Below are 24,091 nucleotides of genomic sequence, written 5' to 3'. Positions count from 1 at the left end.
TATTTTAGGATTGTTAGTTACAAGAAACTTATTAATCTGTTTCCGGGTATAACTCCGTTATTAATACATAGTTTTGTAAAAAATGGAAATTTGTGAATACTACCTTCATCTGAATTAGTGTTCGGATCGATACCGATATCTCATTTATGGTATTCAATCGATTCTATATGAAAGTATTCAATAGAAAATATTGGTACCTCTTTGATATCTTACAAAAGTATCGATATCTGTTTGATATCGATATTTAGTATCTTTACCGAAGTATCGATACCCGTTTGAGACTTCTATGAGAATTTCAATACCCGTTTCACATCTTTCGAGATGTTCAATATCTATTTGATATTTCATTAAAATATCTATACTTATTTGATATTAAAAGTTATTTTCAAATAAAAGCTTAGTTAAGCAGTTCTAATTCGATAAAAATTATAATCTGCATTATTTTTTTTTTTTTGTATAGTTTAAAGATGAAAAAAAATGAGAATTTTAGTTTAATATTATTATTATTATTATTATTATATATTATTATTATTAGTATTATTATTATTATTATTATTATTATTATTATTATTATTATTATTAGTATTATTTCAATAATTTTTAATATCAGAGAAATATAAATGTTTCAGTGAATTTTCAAATGGATATTGAACATTTCGAAAAAGATATAAAACGAATATTGAAATTCTCATTGATTGCCACAAACGAATATCGATACCTTTATAAGGTACGAAACAGGTATCGATACTTTTGACACCTACATCTTTGATAGTATTCGTTTTGGTATCAGAACTTGCGGGCTGATATCGACAAGTATCGATTTAGTATCGATCCGATCACTAACCTCAATACACTCTATATCCTATTCTAGCTTTCTATTCTCATAACAGATTTATTAAAAAAACGGTACAAGTGACGGCATCCTTCAACAATATCGTGAAACTGATGGGCGATGTCAGTGTTCACGATAAGTGCCATAGATGTCGCAGTATGTGTTTACATGACAATTGTTTGTGCGCGAGAAAATACGACATAGTAATCAGAATCAGTTGCTTGTTTATTTTTACGAACTCCAGATGTACAGAAATAAATTTGCGTGAATAATATTTGCAACAGTGGGGATTTGGTCGCGAATCAATGTAAATTTTATCGTACATTGGACAGAATGATTACTAGTATATGTATATTAAACAATATGTTCGTACAATGTTGTGGTTAACTACGTTTTGAATAGTTTACATACAAAACAGAGTGATATTTCTTTAAAGATAACGACAAACATCACAGAAATATGTCGTCCTCGCCAGAAAATGCGATCAAGAAGCCTATTAGGCGTCTAGAGATTCAAATTAATAATTTTAATGTAGCTATACCGCATCATGTTGATTTATTAAAACGTCACAAGGTTAACATACTAAAGGTAAGTTATTTTATATGTGTTTATGCAATTGCTTTGTTTTTCAGAACTTTTCTTATCGTATCTCTTTGTCTTTGCAGTATCAAGCGCAACACGAATGGGTGAAAATGAATAAAGAACAGATAAACGTATCTAGGTTGGTGAAGCAATTGAAAGAATTACTGTACCAGATGGACACTCTAAGATCGCAGGTTTTGGACTCGGATATCGAACAGTTCGATAAGTTGATCGGCAATGCTCGCAAGAGTCTCATGAATGCTATAGAAGAATATTTAGGTATCTGAGCACACGTAATATAAATTTTATGTTCATGGTCTATGTGTCATATCTGGAAATAATAATGTGTATACGTTTATAGAGCTGCAATTGAGCTTACCACTATCACCACCGGAATCACCCAAAGGCGAAGATCAGGAGAAAGACCACCGACTTAATGATCGCTATGTCCAGTTGCATGAACAGCAACAGGAGTTGGAACATCAACAGGCATGTCTGCATACTTGGAACAATCTGCATGAAGACATAAACCAGCTACATGACTTGTTTATTGATTTCAACAAGATTGTGGATGTAAGTTTTATAATTGTTTTGAAACCTTATTTAATTTTACATATTGAGAATCTAAATTTAATCTAATTTTCGGATGTTTTTCATTTTTGAAAAATGGAACTATGTATTTTTATTAGTATTAAATAATAGCCAAGATCAAGATGAATACAATAATTTATAAAACGCATAATAACCTTCATGTTATTAACTCGGACAAATTTTTAGATAATGATGCGCATTTTGTGTTTAGGATCAAAGAGCGTTAGTGAACACAGCGGAGAGTGACATTGAAGAGACGCAGGTAAATGTGGAAGCAGGTGAACAGTCACTAGCGAGAGCTTCGAGATACAAACATGCGATGTACCCCTTAGCAGGGGCCTTAATTGGTACTTGTATCGGAGGACCAGTTGGTTTAGTAGCAGGATTGAAGATTGGTGGACTGACTGCGATAAGTTGTGGCCTGTTAGGTAAGTATACTAATGAGTCTTGTATTTAACGAATCATGGGGAACATGGTTAACATCATGAATATCTTGTTCCATTCCTGATGATTCAATCAATGGAATACAATTTTCTATTTATAATCTGTAATCTCATATATACAGGATATACGGGGGCCACAATATTAAAGAAAAAGAAGTTACAAATACAAAAATCGCAGAGTACAACAGATCAAACCATGACAGAGCAGGTGAAAATGACACAGAGATCTTCATCCTTGTTGGAGAATTTAAAAGAGACTAAAAAAGATTTGTGACCCATTGAGAATGATGATATTAGGCCTAAAAAACACAATGCTTGCTATATCGTTTAATCATATAGGACTGATTTAATGTGATATAAAATATCTACTCAGAAGTTGCTTCTTTAATAGAATGTAAATAAAATGGGAAGGCATGGAAAATATGCTGTTGACATTTATACTGCATGTTGTCTTCAAAATGGCTTGTGACCAATTCTATTGGGCAGTGTACTGCACTTTCAAATTTTACGAATAATAAAAGGCACCGAATAATGCTGCCTACATCACAATACTTATAATTTGTCAGTCGTGCGACATTTTCTTCGATATGACATTTTATAAGCACCAACACGTGCATAGGATTGTTTGAATTAGCTTATAATTAGGTTAGCCCCAAATGTTTAATATTAGATTGCACCAAATATTTATATAATGTTGTTTGTATATTTCTATTGATAAAATGTACTTATGGAACAAGGTGACTTGTAAACTGGAGACTTAAAATTGTTCACAAATAAATAATAACAAATTAAAGCTACAGCTTTATAAATAACCACTACGAACTACACTGGCACAATACAGAAATTGTAGAATTACAAAAATCTCGATTCGCAGAGTATCGAATGATTTTCAAAAAATGTTCCGCGAATTTCATTCTATGTAATTGATTACAATAAAAATTGTTGTAAAGCAAGGATTTTCAAGATTACATGTTCAAAAGGTTTGGACTTAAAAATTCATTTTTCTCTTCTATATTACAATATATATTACACTATAATTGTATATTTATTGTTTCCTACTCTTTAATGAGAAAATAAAGTATATAGAATACTCGATTCCTGCTAATAGATTAACCTGTAGGACAAATAAAGTATAGAGAACACTCGAATCTTATTAACTAAAATATACAGGATACTCCATTCTTGCTAATACCTCTACATTCGTCTGATAATGTATGCAATATCATTATTATATTATAATTAATATTATTATATTAGAAACCTAGCATAGGATAGAGGTAGCATTCAATTTATTTATTTATTATTTTCGTGCACTAGACAATTGTCATTTCGGCACATACTACGACGTCTATGACAATTGTGATCACCGACGTCTCATATCAGGTTTCACGATATTGTGTAAAGATGTCGCTATTTGTACTTAATAAATCTGCACGCAAGACAATATTTAAAAATCTAGAATATGATATAGACAGTGTCGCGGTAGAGAGCATTCACAAATATACATTCGTGTTCAAAATTGATGTATGAATAATAAATCTATCAATAGGCTTTTAAATAAATATGTTATTACCAGAAGGAGACTGTGTTAATTCTTTTTGTTGCAATTTTAAAGGAAATTAAAATTGTATAAAATTTAGTAGTACTTTTCTCGAAGACTGATGGTGATTTTAGAATATTTAATAAGTCAATTCTAAAGACTTCATTAAAAAATTTGTTGCATTATTTAGAAGCTTCTGGGTCACGCTCTTTCATTCGTATCTTTGAGAGTAATTAATCGTTTCTTACGCTGTCTTTTTTAAATGTGCAACATTGCATTTAGCGTCGCCTAATGTATATGCAAAAAATTGAAAACGAAGATTTAACATCTTCGAAAGTATATTCATAAAGATGATCGAGTCTCTTTACGATATGTTGCACTTTCCTCTTTTAAAAAGATTATTAACACAACATATGAGCCGTTTATTTTGAAAGTGGCATAAGTCACTTCACCGTAATGAAAAGTGGTGATTTTTTAATGTTTATACGAAATTATTTATACTGAGAAAAATATCAGTATCCTGAGATAACAAATACAAGTAAAAAACATGTTAAAACGCAAACCCTTAAATATATCGATTTAAAAACAAAGTGACTTATGCCACATTCAAAATAAACGGCTCATATGTACTGGTTCAATGTCTCCGATAGAGAAAATATTATTTTCATATTAGTTAAGCGATTTTCGGAATCTCCACCATTTCCGCATTACAAGGCAAAGTTTCCTGTGGCAAATAAAAATTGTTCGCGAAATATAGTACAATTTCAAGGCAAGGAAACGGGAGTGACAAAGTTAGAGGTCGAGGTTCGCTACAAAAGGCACCCAATACAGTATATTTAGCAAGTAATAAAATACATCGGTGTTAGACACAGTACAATACTGAAATAATCATGTTATCAATGTAAATATATGTGTATTTATATACATTTCGTTAGAATGATGCGGATACTTATCGTCTACGGACTAAAATGATCTACTTAAAAAAATATTAATAAATATCTACGAGCGTGTAACGTTTAAGTGACTATCGGTGTATCTTAAGGTACCGGGTGTTATTATCGTCATTGAGAAAGACATCCCTGGTTCGCGAAGCGGTACCAATTTGTGATCAGTGATCACTGATTACCAAAAAGTGAAATCCGCTCGTAAAATAGAAATGTTCCTCTTTACTTTCGTTCCCTGTTTGGTCTCGCTTCCGAAGGAACGGGATGCCCAGCCGGATGCACCGATTTCATTTATGGCATGATTCCGATTTCCGTCGATCTCGTTCGAAAACAATCTTTTCGACTCGTTAAAACACGATCCACCGGATTCCATAGAGAAAAAAAAAGAGTAGAAAATACATAACTAAATCACGACTCGTCGAGAAAACAAAAGACATAGATACAGAGAAGGAGAAACAGAGATAAAGAGAGAGAGAGAGAGAGAGAAAGAGAGAGAGGGAGAGAGAAACGAGGAATGAGAACTAAAATTAGGGATGCATCGGACTGCGCCGGGCGTGAAAAATCTTTGCAATGATCCGCTACGGGCTACAAACTACGGTGATCTAAATACCTTAGAAAATGTTCTTGGTCTCTCGGTACCCCTAGGAAATACGAAAGAAAAACGGTTTTGGTCACTGTCCCATTGAAGGTATCGTCGAGATACCTTGGCAGACCTTGGCAATAACAATGGCTGATCGACTGACTCGGAAGCGGCGTAACAATACAGAATTATTGTGACAGGATAATTGCTGATTGCTACTCGTGTGTGTGTGTCGTTCGTCCGTTCTCTTTCTTCGGTCGCTAAGTTCGCCGAGCTGTGACTGTGATCAGTCCCGTTGATCGAACGTGTTCAAAAATCGAACCTCGTCGTTCATCCCGTTTCGTGCCGGAAGCATCAGTCGAATCGGAAACGAGCCTGCACAGCCGGAACTGCATCGCGGCTCATCAAGTAATTAACATCGAAACTGGCGTGGATCGTCTCGAGTCAGGTGAAACGTCTACACCGGGTACCGATGACAACATAAATTCTTTAATTAATCGAGAAGGAAAAGACAAACGAAGAGACGAATCCGCGAATCCAAAAAATTCGGACACTTTGGGAACGTCTAGAGCACACATGGATTCTTTTGCCCAAGTTCCTTCTGAGGAATGTTAATTGCCTTCTCGAATAAAGACTCTGGGATTTACATGTATATAATAATGATAATAAATAAGTAATAAGAATTTTTATATAAAAATCAATATCAAACAATTGTTAATATTTTTGTTACAGTTAAAAAAAAGATAACGTTTGTCTTAAAATATTTAGTCTACATCTTACTGTCTACGGAGTTATAAAATTGAAAAATAGCTGAATTTTCAGGGGTTTAGTTTAACATCTTGGAACGAATTAAGGCAATTACAAAAATGGCGTAATACATGGACACATGTACTCTAGAAATCCCTAAAGTTTTATTATTTCTCGGATTCGGTGGTTGGAGATTTTCCCTCTAAATCGGGGGGTCGGTAATTTGGCTTTCGTTTACAGGCCAGAGTCTAGGTTTCCACCTGCAGGTGATAAAGGGTTTCGCAAATGACTGACATAAAAAGAATATAACATTATCTCTCTATATATAGTATGTATATGTATATATATATGCGTATGTATATATATACATATAATCTGGAAATAATAAACTATCGGTTATATTACTTGCGGCTACATCGTATAAACCTTTAATATTACATTATATTACAAAGTGGTATGTGTGTGTGCGCATTGGTTTGCCTGACATTCCTGAAGAGGGACGCGCGCGCGCGCGGTTTTCGTGGATGAGATGAACAATCGAATGCTGTAGTACCTGAAGAATGCGGCACAATAAAAAAAAAAAAGAAGAAAGAAACAGAAAGAGGGGCACAGGATGTTCTTCAGGTGTTTTCATCGAACGAAAAACTGCGTCCGGTCGTGGAACGAGGAATATCGATATCAATTTATTAACTACACGTATGTATGTATGTATAAATAAAGCATATAAAAAAGATGTACCATCGGACGAGCCATTTGGGAATACGAAGAACGGTCGCTGGTATCCAGGAATGCCAATGTTTAGGGGGTTTTGGGGGGGAGAAGATGGTAACCGGTGCATGCCGTTCGCGACAACGCGGATCGCATCGTTTGAAACATGCAGCCATACACATCTATGTTATATTTATATATTTATATTCATATTTATATTCATTCATTTATTTATATATATACCCCGTCGGAACACATCTCTATCTATGATTCTCTTGAGCACGTTGGTGGATTCGGAGGAGACAGTATAAGAAAATACACGTTGCCGTTCGTTACTTCTGGAAATCAATGGTTTATAAAATTCAGACGTGACAACTATCGCGTGGATCCATTCAGAACACGTGTCTCTCTGTGTGTACATGTGTGCGCGTGTGTCGGTGTGTGTTCGTTTCACGTGTATCCAAGTATGGTGTGTGTCTGTATGTGTTTCGAAGCGTATCAAAAGATAAATTCACTTGAAAGTTGAACTGCTCCGGCCCAGAGGTCCGTCGTGTAGGTCCCTGGATCGCGGTGGCGACCGTTCGTGGGACACAGTTAAGCGTGATGCCGGAGGTGTATGGGACGCCGTCACACTCTTCTACAAGTTAACGGGCTCTGTCCCGCGGCTAGCGATCGCCACGTGACAAATAATCGCGAGCAATTGTGATCGAGCAATTTCAATTCGATATCCGCGGCCGGTTCTCGCGGTCTTCGTGGCCGTCAAGGTCACGGTGGACCCACCGTGGGACAACTTGCAAGTGAATCGAGAACGTATAGACTCTCTGCTCTATGTTAGGGCGGCCCTTTTCAGGGGCGGCGTTTATAAATTAATGGACATGTCTTGGTCGTAGGGTGCGAGATTAGTGTCGGACGAAGAAGCCGAGGTAACTGTTGTCGTTGCGGTCGCGCTCGTCGGCGATTGTAAGGGCGTGGACGTGGTCGGCAGGTGGGACGTGGGACTCTCTAAGGTCGAGTTCCAGTGACTTCTCTCTGTACCGTCGCCACCGTCGTCCGAGACGATCGATATGTCCGCGATTATGCCGCTCTCTGCAACGGAATCGGTTCGGCACGTTAGACAAGCCCTCGCACTTTCAGCGGCGGATTTAATTGGCAATTAGTGACTGCTACGTTCATTGTTGCTAAACCTGACCCTATCGGTTTCTCATTTCGCTTTACAATCACTGACATTACCAAGATTCTTCCGTGGGAAATGATTCAATTGATTCGAGCACATTTTGCTCAGTCTTCTTAGTTGTTCAAATATTTTTATTGTTTTCAATTCTAGGCACCCGTAGTGCTTAGTAGGTTCAGTGTTGGAACACAGTAACAATTTAAAAAAGAAAAAGTGTTTTAAACATTCTCTGTAACATGGTACATTAAAATTCGAGGCTACGGGGATACATAGACTTGTCTCATTTTAGTGACATTGTTAGGTGTCAATGGCTGACATTTACTGTCATAAAGTATTTTCAGCTTGTTGCTGCTTTAACGCATCGACTGCTAAAAGGATTAATAATGTATTCACTAGAATGTGAATTGTTGTATCAAAAAAAGAACCACAAAAATTGTCTGTATCAATTTCAAGGCACACGAGGCTGGACTGACATTTATTTCTTACTTGAACAATTTTAATTAAAAAAAACAATACAACAACATCATAGTAAACGCACAAAATCCGTAGTCTAGTAATCACTGTGATAGAAGTTAACTCTTTAGGCACTATTGTAATCAATACCGTGATTTCAACGATATAGTTCCAAGAAACTACTGTTAAATCCGCCACTGACGATCCTAATTGAAAAGTGCTACGTACCAACGCTGCATTGGCTGTTGAGCGTGGTACTGCGGTGATGGGGTCGGGGACTGGTGTCCAAGCCAAGGTTCAAGGTCGTGGGCGGACCGCTGCTACCACCGCTACTTGAGGACGAGCTGACAGAGATCACGCTGTGCGGCCTTCTGCTGCAGCGACCGGAGTCCTCTGACATCGATACTGCTATCGAGTTTCTAAATCTAGGTGCTGTTTAAAGGTGCATCGATTAGTTTTCGGCTCTCGTAGAACTACGCTCGATAAACCGGTTCGTGAACGGTAGTACTTACTTTTCGAGAGTTGAGCTACACTGATCGAACGGTCATTGATCTGATCCGCGCTAGGCCTAATGTCCAAACAAGGTTTGTTTCCGATGCCCATGCTCGACATCTCCGCCAGGCGCACTTCTACGATCGCAAAAGGCGTTTCGCTCGTTAGAGACCGCGATCGCAAAGAGGAAGAGAGAAAGAGAGTGGGGGGGGGGGGGTAGAGGATAGAGGCTGTACATCAAAACGCACAACAAAGTGTCGCTTCCCTCTGGCAAGCGTACCTCTGTTTCGCAGCGCCTGCTTCCATAAAAGGTTGCTCAGTTCCTCCGTCCAAGCTTTCTTGATATCCTCGCTGGCGCACTGCAACGTGTACGTGTCGCCTGGTTTCCTCTTGCGGAACCAAATCTCGAACTTCGTGGGCGAGTCGGCGATCACCGCGGTCAGCCCGATGTCCGTCGTTTTGATGCTGTGCTTGTAGATGTAGATGTCCAGGTTCTACAACGACGGAACGTGTTCTGTCAGTGTCGTCCGCCGCGATAGGTGCAGACAACCGGGGATAGGAGACCGTTCCGATAGCGATTCCGGTTTTTCGAAACGAAATGATGTAACAACCCGGTTATGCATCGGTTGGGCAACTTATCGGATTTGTCCTGATCGCTTATCGGCGTGCTAAGGTTTTCTATACGTAACTGTTACGGCATCGATCTCGATTTTTGTCAATGTTTCAATTTTTACGGAATCTTGTTTATTACTGGATCGGTGCGAATGGAGAAGCCATATGCTAACTCCGAAGGTATTCGATCAGAATTATTAGGATCGCTCGAATTATTATTTAGAGCTCGGTATAGCGTGTTTATTGCTGGATCGGTGCGAAGGGAGAACCGATATGCTAACTCCGAAGGTATTCGATCAGAATTATTAGGGTCGTTCGAATTATTGTTTAGAGCTCGGTACAGCGTGTTTATTACTGGATCGGTGCGAAGGGAGAACCCATATGCTAACTCCGAAGGTATTCAATCAGAATTATTAGGATCGTTCGAATTATTATTTAGAGCTCGCTATAGCGTGTTTATTACTGGATCGGTGCGAAGGAAGAACCCATATGCTAACTCCGAAGGTATTCGATGAGAATTATTAGGATCGTTCGAATTATTTAGAGCTCGCTATAGCGTGTTTATTACTGGATCGGTGCGAAGGGAGAACCCATATGCTAACTCCGAAGGTATTCGATCAAAATTATTAGGATCGTTCGAATTATTATTTAGAGCTCGCTATAGCGTGTTTATTACTGGATCGGTGCGAAGGAAGAACCCATATGCTAACTCCGAAGGTATTCGATGAGAATTATTAGGATCGTTCGAATTATTTAGAGCTCGCTATAGCGTGTTTATTACTGGATCGGTGCGAAGGGAGAACCCATATGCTAACTCCGAAGGTATTCGATCAAAATTATTAGGATCGTTTGAATTATTATTTAGAGCTCGCTATAGCGTGTTTATTACTGGATCGGTGCGAAGGGAGAACCGATATGCTAACTCCGAAGGTATTCGATCAGAATAATTAGGATCGTTCGAATTATTATTTAGAGCTTGGTACAGCGTGATTATTACTGGATCGGTGCGAAGGGAGAACCCATATGCTAACTCCGAAGGTATTCGATCAGAATTATTAGGATCGCTCGAATTATTATTTAGAGCTCGGTATAGCGTGTTTATTGCTGGATCGGTGCGAAGGGAGAACCGATATGCTAACTCCGAAGGTATTCGATCAGAATTATTAGGGTCGTTCGAATTATTGTTTAGAGCTCGGTACAGCGTGTTTATTACTGGATCGGTGCGAAGGGAGAACCCATATGCTAACTCCGAAGGTATTCAATCAGAATTATTAGGATCGTTCGAATTATTATTTAGAGCTCGCTATAGCGTGTTTATTACTGGATCGGTGCGAAGGAAGAACCCATATGCTAACTCCGAAGGTATTCGATGAGAATTATTAGGATCGTTCGAATTATTTAGAGCTCGCTATAGCGTGTTTATTACTGGATCGGTGCGAAGGGAGAACCCATATGCTAACTCCGAAGGTATTCGATCAAAATTATTAGGATCGTTCGAATTATTATTTAGAGCTCGCTATAGCGTGTTTATTACTGGATCGGTGCGAAGGAAGAACCCATATGCTAACTCCGAAGGTATTCGATGAGAATTATTAGGATCGTTCGAATTATTTAGAGCTCGCTATAGCGTGTTTATTACTGGATCGGTGCGAAGGGAGAACCCATATGCTAACTCCGAAGGTATTCGATCAAAATTATTAGGATCGTTTGAATTATTATTTAGAGCTCGCTATAGCGTGTTTATTACTGGATCGGTGCGAAGGGAGAACCGATATGCTAACTCCGAAGGTATTCGATCAGAATAATTAGGATCGTTCGAATTATTATTTAGAGCTTGGTACAGCGTGATTATTACTGGATCGGTGCGAAGGGAGAACCCATATGCTAACTCCGAAGGTATTCGATCAGAATTATTAGGATCGTTCGAATTATTATTTAGAGCTCGCTATAGCGTGTTTATTACTGGATCGGTGCGAAGGAAGAACCCATATGCTAACTCCGAAGGTATTCGATGAGAATTATTAGGATCGTTCGAATTATTTAGAGCTCGCTATAGCGTGTTTATTACTGGATCGGTGCGAAGGGAGAACCCATATGCTAACTCCGAAGGTATTCGATCAGAATTATTAGGATCGTTCGAATTATTATTTAGAGCTCGGTACAGCGTGCGCCTCTCACCTTCCTATCGGGGAATCTTCTCGCTTTGCTGAAGAGTATAAGATCCTCGAAGAGGAAGACCTGTCGCAGGCACTTCTTGCCCTTGCCCTGCCAGACGAGGAACTCGTTCTGCCTCAGCAGCCTGCCCTGTTCCTTCACGTTCACCTATAATCCCCGTTACTAATTAAGCCTCTTAACCATACATTCTTCACGGATTACACGCACACGCTGCATCAGCGCCGATGACGTGACCGTTTCTTCCGCCACGTCGTTATTTGTCAGCAAGTTTATCGATTCCAGTTTATTACTTAACTCCCGAGATACAGGAAGTTATACGTACGTCGCAGTCACGAAGAGAGTCCATCGCCAGCAGATCGTTTCCATGGCGCAGCTGGAACCGGACCATCTGCTCGGCTGCTCTCAAATCCGCCTCGCCCTCGACCATCGGCTTCAAACCGTCCTCTTTCTCGTCCTTTTCCTCTTTGCCGGACATTTGCTCCGACAGATCTGTTCCCGCTTTGACCAGCTGCTGCAGCAGCAACGCGTACTTGCCCATCCGTTGCACCGGCTTCAGCAAGTAGCTGGCCAGGTCCATCTTGTCGCCCAGCTCGAGCTGCTTCTGCTTGAAGAACACCGTGCCATACTCGGCCATCAGCGAGTCGGAGTTCGGCTTGTTCTTATTGTACAAGGCGTACAGGTAGAACTTCTTCTCCTGCAACGACGTAAACAGCTCATTCGCATCGCACTTTATCCCCATTCGATGCAGAAGAAACAACGTTCGTCACCATGCAGTAGTGGCAATCTTGGGTCATTGCTCTTGGTTCAGAACACGAACCACAAAATTCGGAGTCGACAAAATATATTAACCCTTTGCACTCGAAGCTACTTTAACTGCAGATCTAAAATAATTTTTCTGACTTGTAATATTTCCATTTTACATGTCAGAGTGCATTTTGTGCATGCAAAATTGAGTCTTGCGACTTACGCAACGGTTACACTCTTTTAGCAATTTTTTTCAAATCTAAACTTTGTTAACGGAAACATTATCTTAGACCGTGATATAACAAATTTTAGCGGTGTCACTCGAGTGCAAAGGGTTAGTTTACATTTTTTTGGACGCAAATCTCTAGAACGTATGTTTCTCTGCAGAATAAAAATTGTTTACATCAGCTGAGCGAATCAGAAATTGAAGGAAACGTGCTTCTTCTTTGAGTGATGCTTTTACTTCAGTGTACAGTAAATTCTCCCAAATCTTCCTTCAGCTTGTAAACAAAACTTCACAATTTAGAAAGTGGAGATACGATTATTCGAGCCTTGCGGTTCGTTTTTATAATTGTTGACAATTTGGGAGACTCGAATAATCGTATCTCCTCTTCCCAAATGATCCATTCTTGTTTATAAACTGAAGCAAAGTTAGGGAAAATTTACTGAACATTGTTTTTACACTGTTGTCAACATTGTAAAGTATCCACAATCTGCTAATTGCTCTGTAAGATTGAAAAAAATTCTGCTATGTTTTCACACCCGAAGCAAGAGCTTATGGAATTGAATCGAATTTGTTCCGCGCCACGAAGAGTCTTACGTGACCAAACTACGTAAGATGGATTTGGTGAAAGAAGCCATAAGATAGATCAAAACACTGAAGCAGCTGTTAAGAGGGTATTCCAGTACAGAACTTTCAAAAATTCAATGTTTTCTTCTCGTGATTCCTGCGACAACCAAACGCTTCCTGATTAAGAATCTTTCTTGTTTTTTAGTTTCAGGCAAATAGAGCATATGATATGAGAATATACAAGATGTCTTAAAATTATGGTATTTCCAACAAATGAGGGGTCGCTGAGATGATTTGAAATAACTTTTTCCTTAGCGAAAATGCAATCCGCGGCTTCGTTTACGAGTTATTAACGAAATACAGTGACCAATGAGGGCCGCGCGACGCCAGCGTGACGCGGCCCAGCCAACGAGCGGTCGGAGCCCTGCTCATTAGCTCGGCCGTGTCGCGCTAGGAGAGCTCGCGCCTTATTGGTCGCTGTTTTTCGTCGATAATTCGTAAACGAAGCCGCGGATCGCATTTTCGCTAAGGAAAAAGTTACTTCAAATGACCTCAGGAACCCCTTACTTCCCGGAAATACCACAATTTTAGGACATCCTATATATTTTGATACAGGATTGTTCACGAGGCACTGTACTACCACAAATTTCGACTATTTCTCATGATCAAAATTTAGAAATATTGTTAAAAATGGAACAAATATATATGAAACGCAAGATTTACGATCAAGCCGAACGAAATTCTAGAAAAAGATGGATTCGTGAGAATCCAAGAAAGATGAAGAATACTGAATGTATAATTTGAAAATATAAGAACTCACATGTCTGAGGAAACACTGTCCCACGTTCATCGGGGACTGCTCGCACTGCTCCAGTTCCCGTAGGAAGTGTTGGCTGTGGAACTCGTAGATCTTCTCGACGTTGCCGAAGATCACGTTGCGTTGTCCTCGCAGCGCCTGCGGGATGTCCTCGCGCACCAGCTCCGGTATATAATTCTTGCGGGAGGATCGGAAAAAGAACGAACACCGTTAATCACCCGGCAAGATCGTTCAACGAATTGCTGGCGGACAGTTACCTCTATTATGTACTCGAGGGACTTCACGTAGTCTCGTTCGGTCTGTATCATTTCCCTCATTATCAGCAGTATTGTTCTGCAAGGTGAAATTCCTCGTTAACGACCAGCCGTCCCCGTAGTCGCCGGCATCGCGACGTAACAATTCCGCATAATCGCGTCATGGAATTATTATAGATAAACAGTTGGCCATTGTGTTCGGCGCGAGCACGAGAGCGGCCGCGGAAACGCGGAAGGAGAATCGTACACGAAAACTCGCCGCGAAATGCAGTCTCCCACAGTTAGATCGCGGCCGATCTTTGAATCGGTTTGCTCGGGAACTTTTAATTAGAATATTAATCAAGCCGCGGTAATTACAGGGCATTGTCGAACCTCGGTCACGCGGAATACAGAGTTAGCTAGCATTTGAAAACGAAAGTTGAACGAATCCGTTGAATGAAAGGTTATGTGGTTTTATCCTCTCGAGTAGACGAACAACGGGGCTCGTTAACCGAGTCTAGAAAATGATTCTCTTAATCGTGGAAACAGTTTGCTCGGGCATTCCGAACGGAAGTCTTATCCACGGTGTCTGAACAAATGTTTGTTAATCTCAGAAAAATGATCTTTATGCGTTTATGGTAAGGATAAGAGCCTTGTTTACAACTTTCACAACGGAAGATAGAGAGAAACGCCAGACGAATATCGGACGTTCCCGAGCAAAAGTTCCTTCGATCAAAAAACTTTTCTTCGCTTGCGAGCGAAGATCGCGTTCTTCGCGAAAGAATTCCCTCTTTGAGAGGGAAAAGGATTTAAGCGTGAAACAGTGCGCGTACTTTTTCGCCTTCATGCCTGGCGCGATGCTGGCTGCTCTATGGAGGTGCGAGTTCACCGGAGGCTTCACGAGCCGCCTCGGAGCTGGACTTCGAGGCGGAGTTCTCGGAGGTGAACAATCCAAAAGTTGCTCCGCGCTTTCACGAAGCTCCGCGATGTTGTCCAACACCGGTCTTCCGCCACTTCCGGCGGATCCTATGCTCTCCATGGGGCACGCGTACGATGCGCTGCTGTCACTGTCATCCCACGATGTTCCTGGAGAATTGAACAGTTCGTCAACGACACCGATAAGAAAATTTCTCGTTTACGTCGTTCCAAGTCAATTTATTCAACGACGATTCAGTCACCAACCTCGTAAGCAGGGATCGATCTTGTTCTGCTTTAGGAACATAGTAAAGCGACCGAGCAGTTTCAAAGATCATTGTGCTTCAATGACCCGCCCATCGGAACTATTTCAATTGGAGGTGTTCGATGGAATAAATCTAGGTTACTTTTTCTAATAAGCAACGCTGCCGATGTTGTCATGTTTCTGTGCGCGTAATTGTACTGTCTACATCCGGTGTTGTAGAAATAACTCGCAAATAATGCAATTTTTTCGAAAATTGTTGACAACGAGATATGAATTAAAGTAAAGTGTCAAACACAATAACATAAAATTGCCAAGGCTGAGATATCTCAATACACCTCCATTCAAAAAGAGAACCGAATCCCTAACTCTGCGTTCTTGTACTGCTTCGAGGAACTATAATTTTATTGTTATTATAATTTGATCGATTAAACAGCCTAAATTACTCTTTAGATTACAGGGTATACTAAAAAAAACCTAATACTTTAGTTAGAGAGTGTACGGTGTAAATTGCGTCGGAAAAATGTTGTTGCTGCGAAAGTTTACATTTCCAATAACTCTATCGATTATAACAATTAACATTGACCGTGAAGGGTGCGGTTGGTTTTCTTTCTCAGAAGCTGACGGTTTTGTAACGAAGTTACAAAATTGAACTTAGAATATCAGAGGCGGTTGTCGAGAAGAAAGGTTGTCTGCACGAAGATCTGCTAAAGAGTTTGCTAAAGAGTTTGCTATCGAAAGATGTGCGAAGTTCGAAAGACGTTAGAGGAATGGCAAAGGAAGAGTATAACTTACTCTTGGCAAGAGTGTCCTCCCACGAGGTAGCGGACTCTGAGGCGGCGAAGGACCTTCTCCTGGCCGGACTGCCGGGTGCGGAAGTGGTCCTCGCGATCTCGAGGGCTTCCGCGCACTTGTTCCTGGCGATGCGGCATTGTTCGAGGAGGATCTCGTTACCGAGCTTCTCGGCGAGCGCCATCATTTCCGTGAAATGCTCCGGCGGCAGGGGTGGTCTCGCCATCAGGAACTGCTGGGCCCTTCTTTCGCCAGCGAGACGAGCCTCCTGGGCCCACTCGTACGCCCTGTCCTGAAGCAGGCAACATCTCGACGTGTCCTCGAGGTACTCGCGTCTGTCCTCCAGGCGGCTACCGAATCCTCGCAGATGTTGCTTCAAGGATCTCGCGAGTTCGCGGAGTCCGCTCGCGCTCGCCGCCTCCGCTAGGTCGCTGCCCTTGTCAAGATGTCTCTGTAACAAGAATAGATACACCAAAATGTTAGCAAACAACTTCTACCTTCGAAAGAAATTCGAACAATTTGATGTCGATCGCATTTGTGTCACGATTTGATTTTACAGTCGTTTCAATCGTCGTTGGCGGAAAGTGCTTTCGATAAAAAATGTTTGGCAGAATTGGAGAAAATTGTTTTTAATAATAAATACCTAACAGCGTCGAAGTAAATCGTTTTTAGTAATAAATACTTAACGGCGTTCAAGGAAAGCGGTTTTAACAGCAAAGATCTGACGGGACGAACTCGTTTCTATCAATAAATAATTGAAATGTTTTTTAGTATATCCGTTAGTAGGAAATGATTTATTTATCTCGTATTGTCTACTGTTATTGACTGAAGGATTACCTTCTAAATTATTCTCTTTCATTTTTATTGTTTATTTCTCTTTATTCAATCCCGGTTACGTGTAAAATCAATGTTATCCTTTCTTTTGTCCGTGTTTACGAATTTCTCTTTAGACTGATGATTTTTATCAACAAAAATGAACGAGAAGCTAATATGAACAGTTAATGCACATAAATCGCGCGCGATCTCGCTCGCGCAGGCATCGAAGTCTTTGCACGCGCAGACACGGAGAGCTTCGTCGCGCTTCGCTATGAACGCAGTTCACAAAATGTTGCGTGAACCACGTGACACGCTCATAAATCTACGGACCTACTTCTCTCCCGTCCCGAAGCAATGTTTGCTCAGATTTACCATGAATACGATATTGTGTGTAAACACACGGAAATATATCACCGGTCGGGTCACAACAAAAGGGAACAATAAGAGCCCTCCGTCTTCGGTGGAAACGATATCCTGATGTCTACGAATCGAAATGGAACTCCCGCGGTGCAGCACGGGACCCTGTCTCTAATGGAAGAACCATAAATCGACATATGGTGAGGGAACGCGGCGATGAAATGGGGCTCTGCGGCGCGCACGCTGCAGGACGTTGTCTATTTGACCGTGGAAGACCGAGGGTGGCAATTGGCAATTTCAACTTCTCTCCAAGCCGAGGTGCCCGTGTGCAATAATGTTATTAACTTTCTTCGCTGCAAACGTATATTTACGATACGTTGTTTACTGCTTCTAGATACATTATTTACACAAGCTGAATAGAATTATTTAGAACGGGAAAATGCTCCAGCCGTTGATACACCTGTATCTCTGTGTAAGTTGTTGTGCGAGATGTATTTGTACGTGTATTTGTACGAGATGGCAAATAAAGCGCACGTATCGCTGGCGCCCGTAAAAGATAAACGCGCAATGAAACGGTTAATAAATTTCGTTCCGTTTAATCGGTAACTGTAAGGATATGTAGTTATTTTATGGCGCGCACCAATGTTTGCGGCCTGTACGTTTACTAAAGATTTTGTCTTCTTTTTAAAAAGCGCTTTAACTGTTGCGTTTATTTTGAGAAAAATATTGTATAAAGTCTTCATCGAAGCAGCATCGCGTTTATGTTAAGCCATTTAAATCAAGATAGATAATAGAAAGTATCAGACTCTTTGAATGGGATGTTTGCGAGTTATAAACGAAAAATTAACCAATGAGAGGCGAGCCAATGAGCGGAACTGGGCTTCGTGCGCTCTCATTGGTCACTGTTTTTCGTTAATAACTCGTAAACAAAGCCGCGGATTTCATTTTCGCCAAGGAAAAAGTTGCTTCGAATGACCTCAAGAATCCACCATTTCCGGATTGCGAGACATTTTTGGGACAACCTGTATAAAAAATTTGTCAAGACATGCTTGCATATGTTTACGCGTTTCCCGAGTGGTTTTTCTTCGCCTCGGAAAGCGAGCGACAGGGTTGTAGTACGAGCCGTTTAATTTCCAATCTATTTCGCACGGATGAGCACGCAGCCCTTTCCACGAGAGTGCAATATCGCCGACGATCATGGAAGCGTGAAATCCCGTCGGACATGGATCAGTAACATCCTGGAACAAGGACGATCCGGGCTGAGTACCCGTGACGAAACTGCGCCGCGTCCCACGGTGAACGTCGCGGGGTGCATCGCCTCTCTTTCTCTCTGTGCTGAGATCGATCGATCGCGCAACTGTTGCGAGCTTGTAACACAAATTTACGTCTGTAATCGTTGTATCGATCGTGTGTATCTCTCCCGGGCCCAGGTGGGCAGGGCCAGGGCGTAAAACATCCATAAATTCGCCCACGTTCAATCTCGCGTTCGCTTGTCGTCGAATGCTCCGCGCGAGACGAGGTGCGGAGTGTTTTACATTTCGTGAGACCTTGAAAACGAGCATCAACAATTACGCCCTAAGATAGAGGCGTTTTTAGTGATTGCACAGATACGAATATTTTAGTCGATTTAGGTAAGGAAAATTTAGGTTCGTCGACTTTTGCTTGTCGCGTTCGCTTGTCGTCGAATGCTCCGCGCGAGACGAGGGGCGGAGTGTTTTACATTTCGTGAAACCTTGAAAAAGAGCGTTAACAATTACGCCCTAAGATAGAGGCGTTTCTAGCGATTGCACAGATACGAATATTTTAGTCGATTTAGGTAAGGAAAATTTAGGTTCGTCGACTTTTGCTTGTCGCGTTCGCTTGTCGTCGAATGCTCCGCGCGAGACGAGGTGCGGAGTGTTTTACATTTCGTGAGACCTTGAAAACGAGCGTCAACAATTACGCCCTAAGATAGAGGCGTTTCTAGCGATTGCACAGATACGAATATTTTAGTCGATTTAGGTAAGGAAAATTTAGGTTCGTCGACTTTTGCTTGTCGCGTTCGCTTGTCGTCGAATGCTCCGCGCGAGACGAGGGGCGGAGTGTTTTACATTTCGTGAAACCTTGAAAAAGAGCGTTAACAATTACGCCCTAAGATAGAGGCGTTTCTAGCGATTGCACAGATACGAATATTTTAGTCGATTTAGGTAAGGAAAATTTAGGTTCGTCGACTTTTGCTTGTCGCGTTCACTTGTCGTCGAATGCTCCGCGCGAGACGAGGTGCGGAGTGTTTTACATTTCGTGAGACCTTGAAAACGAGTGTCGATAATTACGCCCTAAGATAGAGGCGTTTCTAGCGATTGCACAGATACGAATATTTTGGTCGATTTAGGTAAGGAAATTAGGTTCGTCGACTTTTACTTGTCGCGTTCGCTTGTCGTAGAATGCTCCGCGCGAGACGAGGGCCGGAGTGTTTTACATTTCGTGAGACCTTGAAAAAGAGCGTCAACAATTACGCCCTAAGATAGAGGCGTTTTTAGTGATTGCACAGATACGAATATTTTGGTCGATTTAGGTAAGGAAAATTTGGGTTCGTCGACCTTTGCGAACGTGCTTCGAAAGACAATTTTTTCACGCGCGCTGGAAATCATTTTAAGGAAGCTTGCACGCTTCGAAAACACTGATTTGTTATCCTGTTACGAATGGGAAACGCGGCGTATTTTGTCCAGTATTCCGCGAAAGAAAATGCTCCTCAATAAAGAACCTCGCGAGCTCGTCTAAAAATCCCGCGATTAAAATAAAAGTGAACAATCGACCTTGTGACTGGAAATGCGGCGAATTCTCAGACAAAGTGCTTCGCACCGAACAATCTACTTGTTAGACGATACATTCCCAGGAAATAATTTCGGCTTCGGAAGCGTTGAATGAACTCGGACAAGTTTTCTAGCCGCATAATTAATATTCCGTGCGGTGATTGATCGAAGTATGCTCGATTAAAGTTTCTGTTTCGCGTTTCACAGTCGACCGAACCCATCGACCCCTTATTTAAGGGAGCAGGGCTCCGTCTATTCTCAGTGTTTGCCCTCTCCTTGGCCACGTGGCCGCGTCCCTTAGGCTTTCGGAAACGCTTTTCTCGGATCACTGTGATCGCAATCGCGACACGTGCGCCATTGTGCTGTTTGCGCCGTTAACGAGTCGGCTCGGATATCCGGCAGCTGTATTTGTCGTTCGGTTAACGAAGTTCGTTAACGAACGCCTATTGCAATCGATCTCTATCATCTCATATGAAAATCTCTCTGCTGTTGTCAAACTTTCTTTAATCCGACAGTGATGGAACGCGGTAAAAGCGCGAGGATAAATAGATTCTTTTTGGAGAAGATTAAATTTCATTTTGATTTTTACGCGCCGTTTTGTTAGCTTGATTTATTACGATGGTTAGGTGAGGCTAATTAGTAGTAATGTATGTAATTTGTGCTGTAAAATTAGTCCGAGGCCTGACATTGAACGTCCGCAGCCCTGAAAGCCGCAGTCATTAGCTTTTCGCGCGCGGTATGGTTAGTCAAGTTGTAAGTGAAAGTTGCTGACATTATGAACTCCGTGTAGATACACCCAGTCGGCTCTGCATTCTTCTATCCTCGATCGAACTTACATCTTTGCATCCATTGTTTTCGATGCGTTTAACAGGTAAGCAAGATTATCGTTCAATCGATTCAATTTTTTGATTCGAATGTGACAACGTTTCAATTTCTCATAAAACTTCCCACAAGAGAGATTCATCGAAGCTTGAATTTATATACGCAATAGTTTATTGCTCGAACATTCTTAGATCCTTGCAAAAATTGCCAGAACACACTTTCTTCGTACTTTTGTAATTTCAATCAATAATTTCTTACGAATGTATTCGTTTCTCGTATTCTTATAAAAATATCTTTGTTTTCCATCTGTCAGAATTCTATTATTATAAACGTTGAAAAAAAAGCATTTTTAATTTCGTACAAAATTTACATTCGCATATTTGCTTCACACTTCTTTGAATATATTCAAGAATTTGTTTCAAAAGCATTTTGCATTTCCTGCAAAAATTGAAGGAACGCATCTGTGGTACACGTTAGCGTTCATTTATTATTTATACCCGGAGACATTTTTAATAAATTCACACAGAGATCAGGAAACTGCACAAGCTTACGAAGCAATTTCTGCGAGAACGGAAGATCCGAGATCGATCGTTTCGGTCTACCAACTGAAAATACCGAAGAAGAAAGATAGATGTGCTCTATACAAAATTTCGAACGAGCTCGTAATAATTAAGGAGATGAACGCCCGAATAATCAAAACGAATGCACACCGAGAGCCGGCAGCACAGGAGCTTGACGAAGTTTCAATTAGGATATTGAGCCTCTCCGACGAAACGAATCGATTCGCATTGCACTCGTCTGATCATGAATGGTCGGTTCCGCGCGTCACGTATTGCCAAGGGAGACTGCTCCTCTCCCTCCTATCCTGATTAATCAACGAAATTATTTAGGATCCCTTGATGATCCTCTCTCCGGAGCCTCTGGATCCTCTCAGACACGCTACACACACACACACAGAGAGAGAGAGAGAGAGAGAGAGAGAGAGAGAGAGAGAGAGAGAGAGAGATGGGGGAGAGATGAAAGAGAGAGGAGAGAGAGGAGAGAAAGGAGAGATAGAGATGAGAGTGAGAGGAGAGAGAGGAGAGAAAGGAGAGAGAGAGAGATAAGAGTGAGAGGAGAGAGAGGAGAGAGGAGAAAGAGATGAGAGAGAAGAAAGAGAGAGAGCAGAAAGAGAGGAGAGAGGGAAGAAGGAGATAGGAGAGTAAGAGAGGAGAGAGAGAAGAAAGAGAGAGGGCAGAAAGAGAGGAGAGAGAGAAGAAGGAGATAGGAGAGTAAGAGAGGAGAGAGAGAAGAAAGAGAGAGGGCAGAAAGAGAGGAGAGAGGGAAGGAGAGAGCAGAGAAAGAGAGAAGAGAGAAAAGAAAAAGAGAGGACAAAGAGAGAGGAGAAAGAGGGAGGAGAGAGAGATCGCAATGGAAACTCGCCCGCATTTCGACGAAAGTCTAAAGTCTAAACGAAGCTACCCGTATGCACTTACGAAAGTCCGAGCAATAGATCGGCATTATAGTATCGTGGCCTGGTTATGGAAATCGCTTGCAGGCAGCCGTGGTAGGCCGCGAAAGTATGTTCGTGCACACCTTAGTCCCCTACTCGCGTTTCCATATTTATAGAAGCGTTGCATTAGCAGCCACGTTTTAATTAATTTGCTGGTAGCACGATAACCCCGTGCTCGAATTTTCTGGCGCGGAAAATGATTCGGCCGGTTCGTAGAAAGCGGCGGATTTGGTCAAAAATATGAGGAACATAGGATTCGAAGCGGTGAAAAATATTTGAAACTTTCGAGCCAATTTGTGGCTTCGGTAAGCCTTAGAGAATCAAGAGATCGGAAATTCTGATAGAATTTAATGTTTGATTCAAGATTACAGAGATTGAAAATCGCAATAGAATTTAATTTTGTTTTCGATTTTGTTTTAAACGTGCATTTTTAAATAATTTGCTTTACGACAATTTATACAAGTTTAGTTTTGAATGTTTTTTTCATTAAAATTGAACTTCTTGAATCATTTTATATAATAGTAACACGATCTTTAACGTTCTAAGGTTCGTTCGTTCATATTTATACAATTCTGAATTGTTTCATTTTAAATAATAAGCAATAATCACAGTATATGTTCAGAGTATCTTAAAATTAAAAAGTAGTTTAAATGTATGTTTTCTTTTCAATTGACGTTTCGTATAAATGTTGCAGTAAAAGATCTGCGGAAAGCAATTTTCGGATATCTCGATTAATTTGCAGAAATATGTCTGCATTTCAGACCCTTTCAGAATTCAAAATTCCTTTTATAATTAATGATTATTGGATTGCGGATTTTATGCGTTTGTGACAAAAGTGAGTGGGTGGAATACGAAACAGTGAATACACGGGATAAATTCAACGATGCAATTTCAATATTTTCAATCAATTAAAAATGTCACGGATAAAAATGAATTTTTATTTAACCACTGTTTGTTGCAATCGAGATACAGAATTTTTATTTCGCACAAAGATCTGATCACAGATTCCACACGTGTCAGTTAGCATCGATTTCGGGTCGAAACGTCTCATTCGATGCAGAATCGAAGAAGTTAAGCTCGCCAGCGCCTCGATACGACTCAATTATGCAAAGTCCGACACTAACAACGAGCACCCGAAAGATAAAATCAGGAATACAGTGTAACAGGCAGAAATAACATGACATTACATTGCAACGCATTGTAAATTAAAGGAAACGAATGCTCAAACAGTTCCAATTATTGTTTCTACGAAAGCCGGTCCGAAGAAATGAATAGCATAAAGCGATCAGGCTCCCACAGGTGGAGTTTAAAAATTGCTACACATTGGCTGAGCAATTGGCATTCTATCCTACCATTACCGACGCCGTAAAAGGACTAATAACAGCCATG

General features: G+C 40.7%; 2 protein-coding genes across 6 annotated transcripts in view; one reads left to right on the top strand and one right to left on the bottom strand.

The window, feature by feature from the left end:
• Positions 1-1,002: 1,002 nt before the first annotated feature.
• Syx17 (syntaxin 17) lies at positions 1,003-3,241 on the top strand. The gene is made up of 5 exons (XM_033484709.2): positions 1,003-1,420; positions 1,498-1,693; positions 1,776-1,987; positions 2,217-2,433; positions 2,571-3,241. The coding sequence occupies exons 1-5, from the start codon at positions 1,292-1,294 to the stop codon at positions 2,720-2,722; spliced, it is 906 nt and encodes a 301-aa protein (XP_033340600.1). The 5' UTR covers positions 1,003-1,291; the 3' UTR covers positions 2,723-3,241.
• Positions 3,242-4,793: 1,552 nt separating this feature from the next.
• LOC117228994 (uncharacterized) overlaps positions 4,794-24,091 on the bottom strand; it is a 729,674-nt gene continuing 710,376 nt past the window's right edge. For all 5 annotated transcript variants that reach the window (XM_033485103.2, XM_076521427.1, XM_076521432.1 and 2 more), the window contains 10 exons: positions 16,427-16,874; positions 15,288-15,540; positions 14,479-14,554; positions 14,225-14,398; positions 12,193-12,564; positions 11,874-12,017; positions 9,364-9,577; positions 9,104-9,220; positions 8,820-9,023; positions 4,794-8,053 (listed from right to left, as the gene is read on the bottom strand). In XM_033485103.2, the coding sequence (XP_033340994.2) occupies positions 7,827-8,053; positions 8,820-9,023; positions 9,104-9,220; positions 9,364-9,577; positions 11,874-12,017; positions 12,193-12,564; positions 14,225-14,398; positions 14,479-14,554; positions 15,288-15,540; positions 16,427-16,874 (2,229 nt within the window). In that variant the 3' untranslated portion in view covers positions 4,794-7,826. The remainder of the gene's footprint in view (positions 8,054-8,819; positions 9,024-9,103; positions 9,221-9,363; positions 9,578-11,873; positions 12,018-12,192; positions 12,565-14,224; positions 14,399-14,478; positions 14,555-15,287; positions 15,541-16,426; positions 16,875-24,091) is intronic.

Source organism: Megalopta genalis, chromosome 1 (genome assembly GCF_051020955.1).
Source record: "Megalopta genalis isolate 19385.01 chromosome 1, iyMegGena1_principal, whole genome shotgun sequence".
Taxonomy (NCBI): Eukaryota; Metazoa; Arthropoda; class Insecta; order Hymenoptera; family Halictidae; genus Megalopta; species Megalopta genalis.
The sequence above is the reverse complement of the archived record's forward strand: the minus strand, read 5'-3'. Positions and strand labels throughout refer to the sequence as shown.

Coding starts and splice junctions, on each gene's coding strand:
- Syx17 (XM_033484709.2), top strand. CDS start 1,292: ATGTCGTCCTCGCCAGAAAATGCGATCAAGAAGCCTATTAGGCGTCTA. Junction 1,421..1,497: donor ACAAGGTTAACATACTAAAG/GTAAGTTATTTT, acceptor TTGTCTTTGCAG/TATCAAGCGCAACACGAATG. Junction 1,988..2,216: donor ATTTCAACAAGATTGTGGAT/GTAAGTTTTATA, acceptor TTTTGTGTTTAG/GATCAAAGAGCGTTAGTGAA.